Below are 19,029 nucleotides of genomic sequence, written 5' to 3' on the forward strand. Positions count from 1 at the left end.
CGTCACCAAGAAGCTCAAGCTGGCCAACCAGAACTTGTTCGCTGCTGGCTGTGCATCTCCGACGAGTTGGGGAAGTCTGGGATCATTGGTTTTAAGTTGGTGTCGCTGGATGGAGTTCCTGTGGAGTCTTTAGAGAAGCAGAGCAAGTATTGGAGTGAAGAAGATGATGATGTGGAATTGACTCAACTCTCTTGTAGACAAGAAGATCATTGAGTTGGTGCATGGCCTCTTGAATGTACCACGTGCTGTCTAGGACAACCACGCTGAGGTTTTTGTCTGCTACCTTGATCACAATACTATGATCATGTCGCAGCACAAGCACTACATACGTCTCCATCCTCTTAGAAAAGATCAAGGTCTTTTACAACAGGAGAGACGGTGGAGAAGGTCCTCTTGAATGCGGACAACGTGTCACTCCATGTGCCAGGAAGCAGGGGGAGGATCAAAGTTTGGATTGGGAACCTGAAACTTCGCTACTGTCCTTAAACAAATGGCAAGGGGTGAGGTATCTGTCCTTTGCTGTTGTTTGTCTTGTGATCTGGTGCATCTGCCAGCATTTTCATGGTGTTACCTCGGAATTCCATGCTCCCTCTCCTTCCACATCTTGTCAAAGCAGCTCTGGACAAGAATCTTAACAGTGTCCTCCTTGGGCAGTGTCTCAGCCTTGGCTTGTGCAGTATCCTCTACAGCTTCCCTTTGCTTGTGAGCATTTTCTTTTTTGCTCTCCTCAACTCCATATGCCACTGCTCTAATTGCAGCTATCAACTGGTGCTTGTGGGCATTGAGAGTATGTGTGACAGCCTCTCGTTGTGCATTCCCACAAGCCTGCAAAGCACAGTGAACAAAATCATCCATTTGATCATTCAAAATGTTGAGAGAGTCTATGGTTGATGAAATCCACAAGGGTAGCAGCCTCGGTCTCTTGTGCCTTGAGCAGAGCAGCAAGAAGGTCCTTTAAGTATTGTTTGTGGATTGCTTTACTGCTAGCATCAAGGAGTTCCTAACCATGAGAGGTCATCTCAAGCTTTGGCATGCAAATGCGAAGGTCTTGAGGGAATTGCTTCTTATCACGAAGCTGAGTCGATCTCTTCATAGCGAGCCTAGGTAGGTTTTGAGCTCATGAAAAACATAAGAAAAACATTGGTTCATCTTGAACCAACATTTTTTCATCTTTCAAATTTTGATTTAATTTATAGTTCCAAGTAAATCTGACTAATAAAATACAAATATAAATTTAGATCCAAAACACTAAAAGCAATTTAAAAACTCTTTTCAAGCTTTATAACTATAAATCTTTACTTAGTAGATGTGATGGTCTATCTTAGTTTTTGCATAAAAATGTAATAGATGTGCTTCCAAACTAAATATACCTTTCCCTTATTCTCCTTTTGTTTAAAATTTGGATAGGTATAGAATGGATTTTTGTAGATTTTGACAGTATAGCTTTTGATGACTCAATCACAACAATAAACTTCTTAACCACATCACTAATGTAATTTGTGATTATGTAGTTCAACTCCTTTATTAGCTTGATCTTCTCTTATGCACTTTTCAAAATGGAAGACCTATATTGTATAGCTTTTCTATTTCTAGCTGGTTGTGTATGCCAATCTAATGTTGACATTGGTGGCATAGCAATATCAATAATAAGATTTGAGGAAGTTTTCAATTTGAAATCCGCTCCCTCCAGACTTTCAATTTCTTCTTTCAAAAGATTGCAACTTCACTCAGCTAGCCACTTTTTTAGCATAGAATCTAGCTTTGAAATAATTGAGTTGTGGATCTATCTTGTATGAGTAATATTAGTTCCACAACAAAAAATCCAACTTGACTAATAGCCCTTTACCTTTAGATCTTGATAGCCCCAAAAACATAACATAGCTAAAAAACTTGAATTTAAGCACATAAATATGAGATATTAACCTTGACTCTTAATCATTCTAAAGCAACAAGCATTGCTCTTGGCACTGACTCTTAAACTACCCAGCTAATACGAAAAACTAGCTCATGAGCAATAACTTTCTTAACCTCTAGCACTAGATTTACTTATGTAACAACTAACACCTCCTCCACTATGTTCTTTAGTTCTTTTTCGTTGTCGTAAAACAAAATGGTAGTTAAAATTTACATGGTGAGAGTTGGAAAGAGTGATGTTAGGCTTATCAAATGTCTATCAATGTTTTATATAGGTTATCCTTATGTCCCCAAGTGGTTTATAATTTGATTTTATAGGAGTTCTAGCAACAATTTCCTACACCATCTTAAACATTAACCTTACTATTAGTGTTGTCCTTCTACCAAGGCTCTTGAAAATTGTCTAAGTTCATACTTATACTAGTAAATTTTACTTTTTATACAGCCAAAGCTTTTGATGATTGCTCAAAAGATCTAGTGAGGTCAAAAAGTGTAGCTTTATAAAGGGACAGTTGTCCTTTCCTTACTTTGGAAGCTTTCTAACTCTTTTTTATCACATTCAAGTGTTGTATTTTTCCTAGACTCAACCACTTGATGACATTGTACTCACACCAACAATTAATCTCTCTGAGAGAAAACTTACATGGAGAATATAATAGTTCCATTGAAATATTTGAACCTCCCACCATGCAAACTAGCATTCCATCTATGGAAGGCGTTCAATTGGCACTTTGTCTTATTTATGCCACTATATGTGCATTTCATTTGCCTTTGCCTCATACTTTTCTTTAATTAATGCATCCATCCATTCTCAATAAAGCTACTTAAACTTGTGATGGAAGTCAGACTTGATGCATTCGTAATCTTTGTTGACACTCTTTGCACAATGAAACTCATAACTCTTCTCTTTAGCTTATAACAATTGACTTTTGTCACTTCTAAACACTTGCCACACATCCAACCAATTAGCACCAATAGCATTTGCCATGAAACCATGAGTTTCTTCCTAATTTGATGTTCAACAACTTTGAATATATATGTCCAAAAGATAGTTTGAGCTTGAAAATCTTAGACTTTGAATTTGGTTATAACTATAGTCAAATTGCATTGCAACCTATAGAAGAAATGGGTATAATATAACTGGTATGAAATCTTAAAAAATGAAAAACCACTTACTTATGATCATAATATGGGCTCTCATAATTGACTAGCTTGAAACTTGTTTTATGTGGTTAAAATGGATTCAAGAATTAGCCAAGTCCCTATCTCCATTTATATCCATTTGCTACACAAGGTCTGTGTAAGCTCTTGAATTTGGACTTCCTCGGAAGTCACCTAACCTAATACTATTTAAACTTAAGGACATTTAACCCCAAATATCCCAAGACCCTTAACTGATTGGAAAAGGGGGTGCACTCTTATTTATAGGTTTTTTCCCTTTATATTTGAACCCTTATGAATCATTTCTTGAGTTGTTTTCTTTAGTTTCTTACAATCCACTATGCTTTCCTATAAGTTCGCGCCCTCATGAATGAAAGTTAAGAGCCACAGCTCTCTTGAGAGCCCCGCTCTCTTGACACCCTACCTCTCATGGCAAGCTCCACCGGAGCAAGTTGGACCAGCCAAATGTCAATCAATATGTGGTGTGATTCCCCTAACCAACTAACAAAGTCAAACCCGAGACCGCTTTGATACAAAATGTAAGCTCCTGAATTTGGCCTTCCCGAGAGGTCACTTAACCCAATATTATTTTAACCCAAGGACATTTAACCCCAAATATCATAAGACTCTTAACTAATTGGAAAAAGGGGTGCACTCTTATTTATAGACCTTTTCCCTTTATATTTGAACCCTTATGGATCATTTCTCGAATTGTTCTCTTTGGTTGCTTACAATCCATACAAGAAGTAGGACCAAGGGTCAATATCTTAAAGATGAAAAGGCATTGACTGTTCGAAGTTATTTGGCTATTGAATAAGCTCCCATGAATAAACTCATAAACATTTTCTCTTTAGCTCCAAAATTGCATCCAATCCAAATTGAAGTTTTCCATCTTACCCTTCTCACATCTAATTCTTTATTTTGTAAAAAATAAAGTGCTATTAATGACAAAGTAGAGTTAAGTATTAATCATATACCTTTTAAATTTGTTACAGGTTCTATATTTTGAAGCAAGTCTTTCAAACTGTTCTCCGTAAACTCTTTTTTGCTATCAGATTGTAACAACATGTCCACCATATAATCCTTTAGTACAAATTGTTAAACACACTTTGAAGTTGTAGCATTTTTTCTCCCAGCCAAGCAGCTTTCAAATTGGGAAAAGAATCATGGTAAATTCCTTCCTTTATTGTGTGTTGGTGGTGTCCAACATGCATTGCTACTCTACCTAAACAACTATCCTATAGAAAAAAGTGAAGAGAAGAAGAGCGGAAGCTATGATGGTGGATGACTCCAAGGATAGTCGTATATAATATCAAAGATATATATATACATGATGAAGAGACACACCTCTAGCCTACACATGGATCAGTGAAGTGGCACTCCTGCCACCTAGGATCATGTCATAGAGAGTGTATACTCAACAAAAAGTAGTACATCTTTGCATCGCAACATACTCGATACACAATTATTGCCCATACACATTTGTGGCATCTAAACTTTATAACAACCTTATCACGCCTAAGGGGATTGATCATTGAGCCTTCAAAGAAACACATATTCTTGCCATAATAAAAAATGCATTTCACTCAAGTTGTTCACCACAATGGACTATGGACACGGATCCATTGAAATGGGAAAAGTGGGTTGTCTTTACCCTACACCAATATGTGGATCAAGACGTGTCTCCATGCCCCTCTTCCTTCTTAATAAATTAGCTAGTGGAATATATTACTGTCAAAATGCCTTATTCACTATTTCAAAAACTGGTTTAAAAGGAATGCACCTCTTTGTCTGGGAAGCTATATTGGGAAGCTCATCTTCTTTATTTTCATCATTGAAAAGAATAACTTCATCCTTCACTCCTTACACAATTAGCTATGAAATTGATGCACTCTTCTCTCCTTGCTTTAGAGATCTTGTAATAAAAATCTCCTACCTTGTATATCTATCAAGATTCCATTAAATCCCATTCTCTCCTACACCACTATTGAGAAGAATAGATTTTTATATCTAATTACCCTTATCACAACATATATTCTCTATACTAACTAATCCTGTCTTCAGCTTGAATCTTCTTCATAGGAAGCTCTCTTATGTAACATTCTTAGAGAAAATAATTAGAGTCTCTTGATTGACCTTCAAGTAAAATTCTTTTATATCTTTTCCTTATAAGATGTAGCACACATGAATTTAGAGCCAAACTCTAAGCCTATTGCATTGCAAAACAAGGGTTTGATACACTCTTAATTCTATAAGCACTAGCTCTTATATCTAACACTTATATGCAAAATGGTGTTTAACACAATTTTGGCATATCGATGGTATAATACGAGGAGGAGGGTACCCTACTGATTAGAGCAATATGGAGCTTGGGCTTAAACCCAAGACAAATGTAGAATAAGGAATGACACAACCTATACAACTAACACCATTGTGTTCAGGACAATCTTTACAATAGATATGCCAAATTAGCAAATCTAAACACTTTTCACAAATAGCTAATAGAACCAAAACAAGACCAATACAAGAGGCTTGATAGTAAAGGTGTTTATCAAACATGGTAAGCTATTATATAGTGAGTATTGAGAGACCAATCTCAATATTCTGGGGTTCCCAACACTAGTAAGTGCAAGTTAACAACATAAATTTCTTATCACTGTGTTAAATATGCTTTACTAAATAATAATTTAGGATTTCCTTCCTTAGTGCCCTTTCGATCTAAGTGCACATGTGCTAGCTAATTTCTCAAATAATTTAGGTGGAGACTATAAAGGGAACTAGTATACCGACCTCTTGCCGTTATGGCAGTAAGGAGTGAGTGTCTGTAATGACTGGCTAATAAGTATCTTTCGATACCTAAAGTCACATTCACGATACAAGAGCACTTAGAAAAAATTTGGGGAGAAACTAACAAAAAAGAACAAAAATGCTATTTTTGTATTGTGAGCTTTAATTAGCTATGTCTTTAAGTTAATTATTTTAACAAAATATACAACCATTTAGAATCTAGAAATATATGATAATCTTAAAAGGCCACTTATAATAATTGTATAATTGATTATGAGACAAATAATACTGTTAAAAAAACCACATATGAACCAACCTCTCCAAACTTGACTCACTCTTACTTCTCACAAAACAATGAAACTCTCTTGAAAGGAAGAGACCATGGAAATGAGATGGAGAAAAAACAAATTCAAGTTTCTTGTCATGTGGTACAGAATCCTCTAGTGTATGATACCACTCAAGAGCTTTTCCTTTAAGTGTGTATGGGAAAAGTATGGCTTGATGCTGTTCTTGATTGTTCATTTTGACAATCTGGTTGAATTGTTTTACATGTAATTCTGAATCTTCTGACTTACTTCTTGTGAAAATTGGATATGTAACCATGCTTCCAATTGTACTCATCGGATTGATGATTGCCATAGGTGGTTGTAGACTTTGTTGGTTGAGTTGTTGTTCTGGTGAGTCCGGATTTGAGTAATCTGGTGCTGTGTATTCTGCTTCTTCAAATGCCTCAAATTCTGGGGCGTCTTTGATATTCAGTTCTTTGTTATCTTTAACTGGGTTGCTCGACTTGGCAACTTGAATTTGTTTATCCTTTTTGTCGTACTTGTTTAAAATTGTTTCTAAAATTTGTTGCTATTGTTGTTCTAATTTCTCTTTTATTACCTCTTCCTTTTTCACTTCTCGATTCTTTTGTTGAAAATCTCTTTCTCGGATCTTGATTGAGTCTGGTTTCTATTTGTACATTTAGTTTGCTAAGTCTTCTCAACTTGAATGTCGAGGAAAGTTTCCTGAATTTGTGTTTCGCCTAAATTGTCTTGAGTCAATTGTTGTTCTTCATAGATTGCAAAGTCAAGCTCTTACGTCTTGAGTCTGTTGCAAGTTTTGATTTTATAGTATAAATGCGAAGTCAAGCTCTTACATCTTGAGTCTGTTGCAAGTTTTGATTTTATAGTATAAATGCGAAGTCAAGCTCTTGTGTCTTGAGTCTTTTGCAAGTTTGGTTTTGTTGTATAAATACGAAGTCAAGCTCTTGTGTCTTGAGTCTTCAATTGAGTTTTTCTTTCTCAATTCTTCCCAAGTTTCTTCTCAAGGTCACTTTCCTGAGTCTAGCTTAGGAACGGTCTTGTATTTGAAAAATCAGATGGTGTAAGTATGCACTATTAGCAAGTTCAGAAGCTTTTATCGTTGTCTTCACAGGGAAAAAGTGAGCCATCTTCGTCAAACGATCCACAACAACCCAAATAGCATCATTTCCTCGAAAGGTTTTGGGCAAACCAGTGATAAAGTCCATCGAGATGCTATCCCACTTATTCTCAGGTATACGTAAAGGATGATAGAGGCCAGCGAGCTTCTGATGATCAACTTTGACAGCCTGGCAGGTCAAGCAACCACGTACGTACTTCTCAACATCTGACTTCATCCCAGGCCAAAAGAAATGCCTCTTCACCAACATATACGTTCTCAATACCCCCGGATGCCCAGCACTTGGCACATCATGACACTCAACCAAAATCCGTTTGATGAGTTTGTCAACACGAGGAACCACTACACGTCCCTTCTTCACCAGGATTCCATCTCATATTTCGAATGACGCAAACTTGTCACCCTTCAAATTTGTAGAGGCGTCCCTCAACAAAACCTTCGCGCGAATATCAGTGATGAAGGAGTCGAAGTCAGCAAACTCCTTAAGCTCATCCAAGAGATCGCTGGATAGCTTCACGAACGAGATAGAATTTACCATCCTGGATAATGCATCAGCCACCTTATTATCACCTCCATGCTTGTACCAGATCTTAACAGACATTTCCTGCAGGAACTCTTGCCAACGAGCAAGACGGCCTCGAAGATCCTTTTGTCGACGAGAGATTGATGGTCTGAATCCACATGGAAGTCCGATCCATATAGATAATGTCGCCATTCCTTCACAGCAGCAATCACAGCATATAACTCCTTGTCTCGAGTAGGCCAATTCCGCTGTGTGGCATCAAACTTATGGCTCATGTATGCAAGAGGATGCCCAACTTGAAGCAAAACAGCTCCAATAGCAATGTCACTTGCATCTGTCTCGACCACAAGAGGCTTTTCAGGATCAAAAATCTTCAACACCGGAGCAGAGATACAACATTGCTTCAAACGTTGAAATGCCACTTCACACTTCTCATCCCAACCATGAATAGTAGCATGTTTCGACGTATTCTGAAGAAGATTAGTTAAAGGGGCTGCTATCCCTGAAAAGTCCTTCACAAATCGTCGAAAAACTCCAGCCATACCAAGGAAACTACGGAGATCATGCACTGTGGAAGGTATAGGCCAATCAACCACGGCCTGAATCTTTGCGGGATCAGCTCTCACTCCATGTACCGAAATCAAATGCTCGAGATATCCAATCTCCTCTAAAAAAAACTCACACTTGGATAACTTCGAGTAGAGCTTGTTGTCCCTCAAAAGTTGTAAAACACTTTGCACATGCATCTCATGTTCCTCCATGGAAGAGCTGAATACCAGGATATCATCAAAATAATCAATTGCAAACTTTCCCAAGTAAGGTTGTAGAACTTGATTCATCAATCTCTGAAAAGTTGCAGGAGCATTTGTCAAACCAAACGGCATCACTAAAAACTCGTAGTGACCTGTCCTTGTCCGAAATGCAGTTTTCGGAACATCCTCTGGCTTGACACAAATCTGATGATATCCTTGCCTCAAATCAATCTTCGAAAAATATCGAGCTCCACGAAGATGATCGAGTAAATCATCGATACGAGGGATCGGGAACATATTCTTCACTATCCTATCATTCAATCCCTTGTAGTTCACACAAAGACGCCATGTACCATCTTTCTTTTTGACCATCACCACTGGAGCAGCCCAAGGAGATTTGCTGATCCGTAACCACCCTTTCCGAAGGTATTTAGCAAGCTGCCTATTAATCTCCTCATCTTCAGTGGGACTAGTACGAGTTGGTTGTCGCTGAAAAGGAGCGGCTCTAGGAACCAAGTCAATCTCATGCTGAATTCCACGTTCTGGAGGCAAACCATCAGGTAACTCATCCGGAAATACGTCATGGAACTCCTCCTGAATGGAATCCACTTGTGCCTCATGCCCACGAACGTACTCCAAATCAGTCATGATCAAATTAGAAAGAAACGGGTACACCACAAAAGATCTAGCTATCTCATGCGAGCATGTTACCAACTCCAAAGCGTTAATCAATGGAGTATCACTATTGTCTGTCCCGACAATCTCTTTTATAGTGCCACCAACTTCGATATGCAGAACATTACGCTGCCAATCGATTCTTGGCTTCCTGTCATAAAACCATTCCTTCCCAAGAATAACGTCTGTGCGACCAAGATCCATAACTTGGAACGAAGGATGGTCGAGAATCCTTTGAACCGTCAAAGGAACACTCAGAGCCCATTCACCGTAAACACGAGTGCTATGTCCATCTGCCATAACCACCTCGTAGATTACTGAACTCTTTTCCACAGGCAAACCAAGTTTCTTCACCACCTTAGAGCTCAAAAAATTATGTGTAGCACCTGGATCGAAAAGAATACTAACAGCATGTCCTTGAATGTCCCCCTTGGCCTTCACAAGTTGATTGCGCATAGAACCATTAATCTCTACAGAGTTGATACGAACTCGAGACTTAGATTCTTGAACTTTTGCCACAAGGTGTGGAAGAGCCACCACAGCAGATGCCTGAGCTGTATCCATGATGGATTCCACCACATTCACCTTAGCATTCTTTGATCCCTTCACAAGAGGACAATCCTTGCCATGATGTCCAGCCTTATGACAACGAAAACAATTGCCCTCCACCTTGTCCTTCTCTTGTTAGTCTAACCGATGTCTTTTTGCCTCATTGCCATCTCCACTCTTCGAGCTATGACGAAGCAACGGCCGTTTCTTCCCTGAGAATGAAGTATTGGTGGGTTGGTCATCACGTTGACCACCCCGGAGACCATCCTTTTGACCAACGTTGACCGAGTTGACCGACGGTTTGGGCGAAAAGATTTGAGCCTTAGTGATAGCATCAGTCAATGTTGCTGGAAAATCCTTCTTGACCTTCTGCTGCACATCCACCGAGCTCAATCCTTTGATAAAACATTGCACCTTTAGCAGCTCATTATAGGTGCCTGTGAGACTAAGGCAAAGATCACGGAACTTGCGGGCATACGCATTCAAAGACAAAGTCCCCTGCCGGATCTCTAACAACTGATTCACGAGATCAACCTCTTCAAACTTCTTGACAAACGAAGCGCGGAAAACCTTTGTCAAATCAGTCCAAGAAGTCGACATTGGATTAGCTTTGATGTAGTTCTTCCACCACGAAGAAGCATGGCCCGTAAGCTTCGTCACAAAAAAATCTATCTTCACCTTATCCTCACAAGAATTGTGAGACCAACAACTTTCCCACAATTCCAACCAAGAATCAACCTCTTGACTATCACAAACATCCAGTGATGATTTCCATTCCACGATACCATAATCCTTGGCATGCTTGACGTACCAATGGTAATCACGGACATGAGATTGATTCAACCCTTGAGGGTTCATGCGAAGCAAGAAATCCTTGATGAGATTGACGGAATCCTTAACCTCCTTTATGTCGCTCTGAACTGCAGAAATCTGGCGTCCTTGCCGCAGAATGACATCATCAAGAGTCTCTTCGGCATCGTCATGGCTATCCTCACTAATGCCATACTCCTCATCAGGATCAATATCTTGCTCACCCGCCATCCCCAAAAGAACGTGCTGCTCCGATACCAATGAAACGAACAAGAGAGCGAACCCTAGGCCAACCTCCCAACCCTTAAGGCGTTACGGCCTTAAATCCCACAGGCCATGGAATATTCTCGGAATATTCCCGTAGTTCGTGTCAATATGTCATATGTTAAGAGTCATTTTATATATGATGAACACAAGAGTGATATAAGATGGGTGTGTATGGACTTAGGGCATGTTATCATTTTGGATCTTCTCCTCTTCCTGGTTTCTCTTCCTCCTGTCCTTTTCCTTCTCCATGTGTAGCATATGTGATCATTATAGTGCACGTGGTTTTTACCTTGTATTTTATGGTGATTTACCATAGAATAACCACAAAGTGGTACCTAAACCATCCATGTGCCACGTGCCACATCCTACATGTCTATAGACTTGAGTTTTAGGGCATTGGGCCACTGCATGAAGGAATAGAGTCAAACTCCCAAGTACGGAGCCAAGGAGCGACGAAACTGGAGCACAGAGCAACTCTCGACCATACAACCCAAGAAGCATAGGGACAAGAGCATGGAATGATTTGAAATAGTCCTAGAGCATCCAACATCCTAATGCCAGGATTAGCACACAAAATGGAGCTAAATGGAATTTGGCACATACCGTTCGCCTAACGCGAGGATATGGGTACTCCACCAACTAGCATAGTGTGGAACTTGGGCTTAGACCCAAGCTAGATGTAGAACAAAGACAAACACGCAAGTGGGAGTTAAATTATACCTCAGATTGAGGAACACACGCTTTGGGCTTTCACTCTTAGCCACCCTTAGTACAAGGAGTTAGTCTCTAAGATTAACTCAAAACTTATTCCCTAGCCATGTGTCATAGGGACTGCTGGTCAAACTCATCCCTGCTGGTCAACCACCCCACTGCACCAACAGCCGTGATTGCCCCACTTAACCCCCATTTAATCGCCCTAAGCACACCCCATAAATGCCCTTTGCTAAGTTAAACCCCCTCCCATGAACCCAATAAATTTAAGCAACACAAAATATGTAACAGAGAGGTGGTGGAGGCCTATAGGATTTTGAGGCCCTCAAAATCCACTAGGCCTCCACTAGAGACTAACATCTTAGAGACTAACTCCTGGTACTAAGGGTGGCTAAGGGTGAAAGCCCAAAGCATGTGTTCCTCAACCTGGCTCTTACTCATTGATTAAATCAGGATTAGCTTCATACCACAACTTTATTATATTGTCTTTAATGTTTGAGGAGTTATCTTTACCTAGCCTCAATGCACATAAGAAAAGGCCTTTTAAATCAGTCTCAAAACCTAAGAACAAGAGAGGGTTTCATGGCCAATGTCTATACAGATTCTGTGCTTCAATTCCCAGATTTATTATCCACTAGGTGATGATCTCTTGCCCCAGCTAGCATTTACCATCTAGACTGGAAATAGTTGAAGTTGAGTTTTGATCGATGCAGTATTTATGGCATGACATGGAGATGCACACATATTCCCTTGATCCAGGCGGGAAGAATCCTCAATAAGAGACAAATGAGATATGTTGAGAGACGGCTATAAAAGGAAGAGGATGACAACAGTAGTCTCATGCCTCTTGAAGCATTTAGGAATGTTTAAAATGTTTAATTGTGTAGCTGAGTGTTGCACTCAGAGTGATTTATAGAGCTTTGATTGTAGCTCACAGTTCACCTCTGGAAACAGTGCATCCCTAAACAATCTGTTTACTAACTTGCAGCTCACTAGGTTCTTGATTGGATGAGACATAGGACCTCCTACCTTTGGTTTTGGCTCAGACTTTGCTAGGTCAAAACAGCCAGAGTGTTCACAGGTCTGCATAGATGGGATGTCGTCCTGGACACAGTACTACAGCCATTCTCATTGCAGGTTTAGGCCTGCTTTTGCTTCACTAGGTAGTTTTCTCCAGAGGGCAGTACATCTGGTTTTTGGTTTGCTGGGACTGGGATGGTAGTGAATATACCTAGAATATGCTTGGATATTCTAGGATATTCTACCAGCTAACGGTTGGTATTCATTTAGATTAATCTGGTATTTATAATTTATAAACATGTTTATAATTTATAAACTTTCTTAAACCCTTTCTAGTATATTCTTTTTTATTCTATCATCTAATGGTTGATATGCAATATAATTAATCTTGTATTTATAAATTACAAACATGCTTATAATTATAAACTTTATTTGATCAATTAGATTAATAAGTAATAATAAAACTACCATTAAGAAAACCAAGCGTTGCTACATGCAACGCGTAGCAATTTATTTGTATTAGTCCCTATAGGACATTTCCTCAAAACAAATATAGGGTTGTTGCAAACCAAATAAATTCTTTACAAGCTCCAACCTCCCAACTCAAGGTGTTGCCTTAAATCCCCTAGGCCAATATTGTGTCATTCTTCTATCCCTTATGAAAAAGCTACATATAGTAGCCTTGAAAAGCTAAATAAGCCTTACGTGATGAGAATCCAAAGCAATATGGCCATGGAGAAAAGATGTACAAATATATGAAATTATCTAGTGCTCACAATACTATTGAGATAATTTAACACTGCCACCTCCTTTCAAAGATTATTGTGCATGCAATAGCTTAAGGAAGACCTTGTCACTAATTTTATACTCCTATGAAGATGATGTTTATGAATCAGTCTCTTCTCTCATTCTTGAGCTTATCTCACAGTCAACTTTGCCAACTCAAGTTTGTTTTCCATATCCTCTAAGAAATCACAAGTATGAGGCATTTGAACCATAGCCAAACTCAAACTCATGGGAGACTTAAGTTCATAGCTATACATACATGAATAGTAACATGGAGCGCTATTATGAATAAACTGGAGTAAAAGCAAGTATTTTTTCCATACTCCTTATTGAGTCAAGTTTCTCATAAGCATATCTTCCAACAATTGATTTATAAGCTCTATTTACCCATTTGATTATAGATGCTCACCATGCTCATACTTAGCTTAGTTTATAGCTTATCAAAAACCATTTTCTAAAACTTAGATGTGAACTTAGGAGTAAACCTCATTGCCTCCTTCAACACAACCAGCAAAAACTTCATTGGATACTTAGGATGGCACTCCATCAACTAAGCCTATAGCAATCAAGGCTGTTGTATTTTCCTAGAAAGTGGGACCATTAAGGTTTGCCTTAGAGATTGAATAATCAGTCTACAAATACCTAAATAAGTTTAGAAGTTTTAATTTTTATCTTCATTGGGAAGAAGTGAGCCATGTTTCCCACTGATTGCCACCCATCTGCAGCTAACTCGCTCTCCCTAAAGCTAAAGCCACAAGCACCAAACACAATGCAGTGCTGAGTAATGTGGCATGGATTATTTGGTCTCAAGCATGGGGTAGTGATATGGCAATACTAACAGAAATGTTTACTCCTCTTTGTTTGGGTTTTGGCCAACTTGACCACTAGGGTGATAAGTTGGGGAGATAGGGTTTTGGCTTTGGGTTTTGGGGAGTAGGGAATGGTTGATGTAGCCATATTCATCAAATAATCAATAACAACCCAAATAACATCATTTACTAAGGACAAACTAATGATAAAGTCCATTGAGATGTTATCCTATTTTTTCTTGGGTAGATGTGTAGATAGAGGCTTGTGAACTTTTGATGATCAACTTTGATTTCCTGGTAAGTCAAATAACCATGTATGTACTTCTCAACACTTGACTTCATCCCAAGCCAAAAAAATGCCTCTTCACCAATATATATGTCTTCAGTACCATTGGATGTTTAACACTTAGCACATCATGACACTAAACTAAGATCTATTTGATGAGTTTGTTAACATAAAGAACCACTACACATCCTTTCTTTACCAAGATTCTATTTTATACCTTAAAAGGCACAAACTTATCACCTTTCAAATTTGTAGAGGTGTCCCTCAATAAAGTGATAAAGGAGTTAAAGTCAAAAAACTCTTTAAACTCATCTAAGAGATTGTTGGATAGCTTTTTAAATGAGATAGAATTCATCATCTTGGATAATATGTTAGCACCATTAGATCTTGACAAATATCTTCTACAAGAACTCTTGTCAATAAGTAAATTGGCCTTGAAGATCTTTTTGATGACTGAAATATTAGAGAGATTGATGGTTTGAGTCCACATCCATACATATAATATCACTATTTCTTCAAAGTAACAATCATGGCATACAACTCCTTATTTCAAGTAGGCCAATTTCACTATATGGCATCAGACTTATGGCTTATGTATGTGAGAGAATGCCCAACTTGAAGCAATATGTCTCTAATAGCAATGTCACTTTAATTTGTCTCAATCACAAAAGAGTTTTTAGGATTAAAAATCTTCAAAAGACTCAACATTGCTTCAATCACTAAAATGATATTTGACACTTCTCATCCCAACTATGAATTTCAATATGTTCTAAAAAAGATCAACCAAAAGAGTAGATATCTTTGAGAAGTCTTTCACAAATTGTTGAAAAACTCTAGCCATACCAAAGAGATCATGCACTATTAAAGGTATAGGCCAATCAAGCATAACTTGAATTTTTGTGGGATTAGCTGTAGTAAATCAAATGCCCAAGATATCCAATTTTCTCTAAGAAAAACTTGCACTTGGAATAACTTTAAGTAGATTTTGTTGTCCCTTAAATGTTGCAAAACATTTTTACATATGTCATATTCCTCCACTATAAAGCTAAATACAAGAATATCATCAAAGCAATCAATAGTAAACATCCTCAAGTAAGGTTGTAAAATTTGATTCATCACCTTTGAAAAGTTGTAGAAACTTTTGTCAAACCAAACAGCATTACAAAAACTCATAGTGACCTGTCCTTGTTCAGAATGTAGTCTTTGGAACATCTTTCAGTTTAACACAAATATGATGATATGTTGCCTCAAATGAATCTTTATAAAGTATTAAATGCTTTATTTCGTTAAAGTGGGATTTATTCAGTAAAATGGGACTAGGTACAAATTTTCAAGTATTTGAAAATGACGTGAAATTATATGTTTTTTGTCCAGGGGCTAGACATATCTGGGGCATGGTGACTAGCGCGGTGACTTTGTGTCCAGACTGAGTCCATCTGGTTGTATAATAAATCTTATTGTCAAAGTGAACAAGCCGAATCTGAAGCTAAAGAAGAGTGATGGCATGCGCGCACACACTATTTGTTTGTTCATTGAGCGTGTGGTGAGCTTTCCAAGATGAACGTCATTCCTATTAGCCAGACATATAACTTAATGGTGAGAACATTTAGATATTATTCAATGTTATCTTTTTCTAACGAATCTAATTGTGAAGGTATAGCAAGAGGCATTGCTAGTCTGGAGAAGTCATTTAACTCATTTGATTTATTTTCATGAAACTAAATAACATTCATATTATTAAGGAATTTCTCTAGTACCTTTTTTTTACGACATAGAGGCTTGCATTTCTTTCAAAGGTGATTTAGTAAAAGGCCTGAGGGCACATGCCATTCTATTTCTCAGACTGGTATTAAGATATACTAGTGCAAAGGGAAAAAGGTATTTGGTGATCAAGTAAATGGCATGAGGGCACACGCCATTATAAGTCTAAGCGCTAGTGGACACCTCCTTTTTGGTACTCTCAGCGGTACTATCATCCTTCTCCGGGTCAGTTGTTTTGCTTTGGATTGTTGTCTCTGACGTTACTGGGGCGTTCTCGATAGTTGTTAATGTTGCCGTTTGTTCAATAAAATGATCACCTGGAGTATAGTATGGGGAGTTTGGAAGACTTATATATTCTACATCTTCACTTATCTCCTTCTCCGTCTCCTTTTCTGCCTCACTTACAGATTTTGTGCTTGCCATGAGAACGCTCTTCACCCTAAAATATGGAGTTCACTGTGTTATAAAAGGAAACCAACACACACGCTGCAAGGGAATGATGGTACATAAAGCACGTAAGCCCACAATATGGGTTTATGTGTCATTAATATGGGCCACACGCCATATTATTAGATTTATGCATGTGTGATTGGTAAATGCATATGTCACATCATCTTTGTTTTACCTCACACACTATATCAGGCCTAATGAACCATATCACATGTGCGCACATGCTATATATATGGAGAAGTATTATGCAAGGATAGAAAAATTCAATGCATGATTGTGGAGAGCAATGGCATGAAGCCACATGCTAAATAACATTTTAGAGAAAGAATTAAAATAAAAACATGCAAACAGTACTGAGTGGACCAAGACTTAGAAGTGCACAATTGAATGAGGTATTTCTAATAAATATTTCACTCACCTCATATAGGAATGGCTACCACTCTCAAATGGCGTATCGCCTCATGCCATCACCTCGCAATTTGTTATAACAATCCGATGAATTCATATTCGGCTTGTTCACCTTGAACTTTAAGTAAGATTTGCTAGAACAACTAAGAATTTATACTTGTTATTTGTATCATCTCACCTAGGAATGGCGTAAGGCCACATGCCATCACGCCTCCTCTGATTCAGATTCGGATTGTTCACCTTGAAATAAAATACATTAGAAACTTAGTAAAGGAATATTAATGAATCTCACCTTGAACCCAGGTTATGAATGCTCTTGCTGCATCTCTTGCATGGTCTGGCAGGTGATGGTGGCACTCTGCTTCCGCATCCAACCATGCACAACATTATCCACCGATATGCTCATGCTGGGATCCCTTGGATTCAGCACCCATCTCTTTTCTAGGCAATCCTTCGTATATCCGGAACTTGGCTTGAACCACTCCACAGTTACATTGAAGGAGTTAGTTTCCGCGTCCTCCTCTGCATCAGTGATGCAGCGCCCCACCCATATCATTTGTTTTTTATTACTGGGTCTGACAAGCACGACCATTCCTTTGCAGACCTGTACTGGATTGAATGCTGAATCCGGCTTCTTGTTCCTCGGCCCACAATAGTGATCCTCAACATCATTATCTGTCACTGCATTTCCAGAGGACATTGTTCCACTACTATCTGGTGCTCTGGGTTCTGGCCAAAAGGACTCTTCCAATTCTTCATATACAACCGGCCCATTTTGGATAGCAGATATAATCTTCTCCCAGTATTCGAGCAAAGGCTTGCACCTCTGAAAATAGGATTCTCCACCAAACACCAACCCCCTCTTCCAGAAGGCAATATGCTGTCTAATCCCGGCCACTATACTTTCCTGGTCTTTGAGTCCATCCGGGTGCATCAGCCGTGGGGAACCCTGAGGAATTATAGGTTCCCCAGTTATGGGATCTCTCTTGAAGAGTTCAATGCCGTCCACTGGCAGCCACACTGTGTCCCATTCTCTCATCTTGTACCTCATCACTGGAGCATCGTCACGCATGCTGAAATGAAACTGAAGAGGCTTGGAGTGGCCAATCAGCGTTTCGGATCCGTCCCTGATGTAGCCTCTTACAAACCCCTTAAAGTCTGGAACCTCTGTCACAAGTGCAGCTTCAACAATGCCTTTGATGCAATTTTGGAATTCATCGTAGAGTTGTGGGAGGGTGAGGACATTGGATCGCCGGAGGGACTCTGCCAGGTGACTGAACATGGCATCGACGTCTTCATGAGTGTGCCCAACCATGAGAAAGCCAAGTGTAACCGTTTCAAATATGCCTTTGGCAACAAGCATCGCCAAGTACGCGAAGACGTACATGTTTTTGTTCTCACTGCCAGCATTGTCTGTTTGGAGCAGAAGATGGGGTGGAAGGCCACATCGGCCGCAAGAACTTCCTTGAGATTCTGCTTCGTTTGGATGAGGTTGTGCATTCACCGGGCGACCAGCCTCGTCGGAATGGCATGAGGCCTCACGTGATAACCCTATAATCTGACGGCCAACATATTCACTGGGATGGCATGGGGCCCCACACGATACTGCAAGCCTTTGCTCCTCCTCCAGCTGAACCCTGTATGGGGTTCGATCAACAAGGGCCTTATGCAAGGGTTGGCCGTTCAGCTCAGTCTGCGCACTTTGCAGAGACCTTAAGTGTTTTGCTAGGGACGCAATCATCATGTTTGCACCCCCGCCACCCCATAGAGGTACAAAGAAGTTCCTATAGTTCTGGGCACCATGCCCATGAGCGATTATGCCAAATAGAGACACAGACAGCTGCATGGATGAAGAGATTGCCTTGGGGGCAGGATTGAGTCGAGGTAAGCACATCTTTTTCTAGTCCATTTTGTCGTGGATGATGCAGAGGTAAG

At 39.3% G+C, this 19,029-nt stretch overlaps 1 protein-coding gene across 1 annotated transcript; it reads right to left on the minus strand.

Moving 5' to 3' along the window:
- Nucleotides 1–567: 567 nt before the first annotated feature.
- LOC112342112 lies at nucleotides 568–10,827 on the minus strand. Its single transcript, XM_024663404.1, has 6 exons — nucleotides 9,946–10,827; nucleotides 8,023–9,858; nucleotides 7,724–7,891; nucleotides 7,392–7,639; nucleotides 5,862–5,931; nucleotides 568–825 (listed from the first exon to the last, which is right to left on the minus strand). The coding sequence occupies exons 1-6, from the start codon at nucleotides 10,825–10,827 to the stop codon at nucleotides 568–570; spliced, it is 3,462 nt and encodes a 1,153-aa protein (XP_024519172.1).
- Nucleotides 10,828–19,029: the final 8,202 nt, after the last annotated feature.

Source organism: Selaginella moellendorffii, unplaced genomic scaffold (genome assembly GCF_000143415.4).
Source record: "Selaginella moellendorffii unplaced genomic scaffold, v1.0 SELMOscaffold_99, whole genome shotgun sequence".
NCBI classification, from domain to species: Eukaryota; Viridiplantae; Streptophyta; class Lycopodiopsida; order Selaginellales; family Selaginellaceae; genus Selaginella; species Selaginella moellendorffii.

Bases quoted from the DNA above. Each gene is read 5' to 3' on its own strand.
- LOC112342112 (XM_024663404.1), bottom strand. From the start codon at position 10,827: ATGGCGGGTGAGCAAGATATTGATCCTGATGAGGAGTATGGCATTAGT. The intron at 9,859-9,945 runs GCAAAAAGACAT...CATCATGGCAAG, and splicing joins AGAGTGGAGATGGCAATGAG to GATTGTCCTCTTGTGAAGGG. The intron at 5,932-7,391 runs GTGGGATAGCAT...ATGTGACTTTAG, and splicing joins TTACGTATACCTGAGAATAA to GTATCGAAAGATACTTATTA.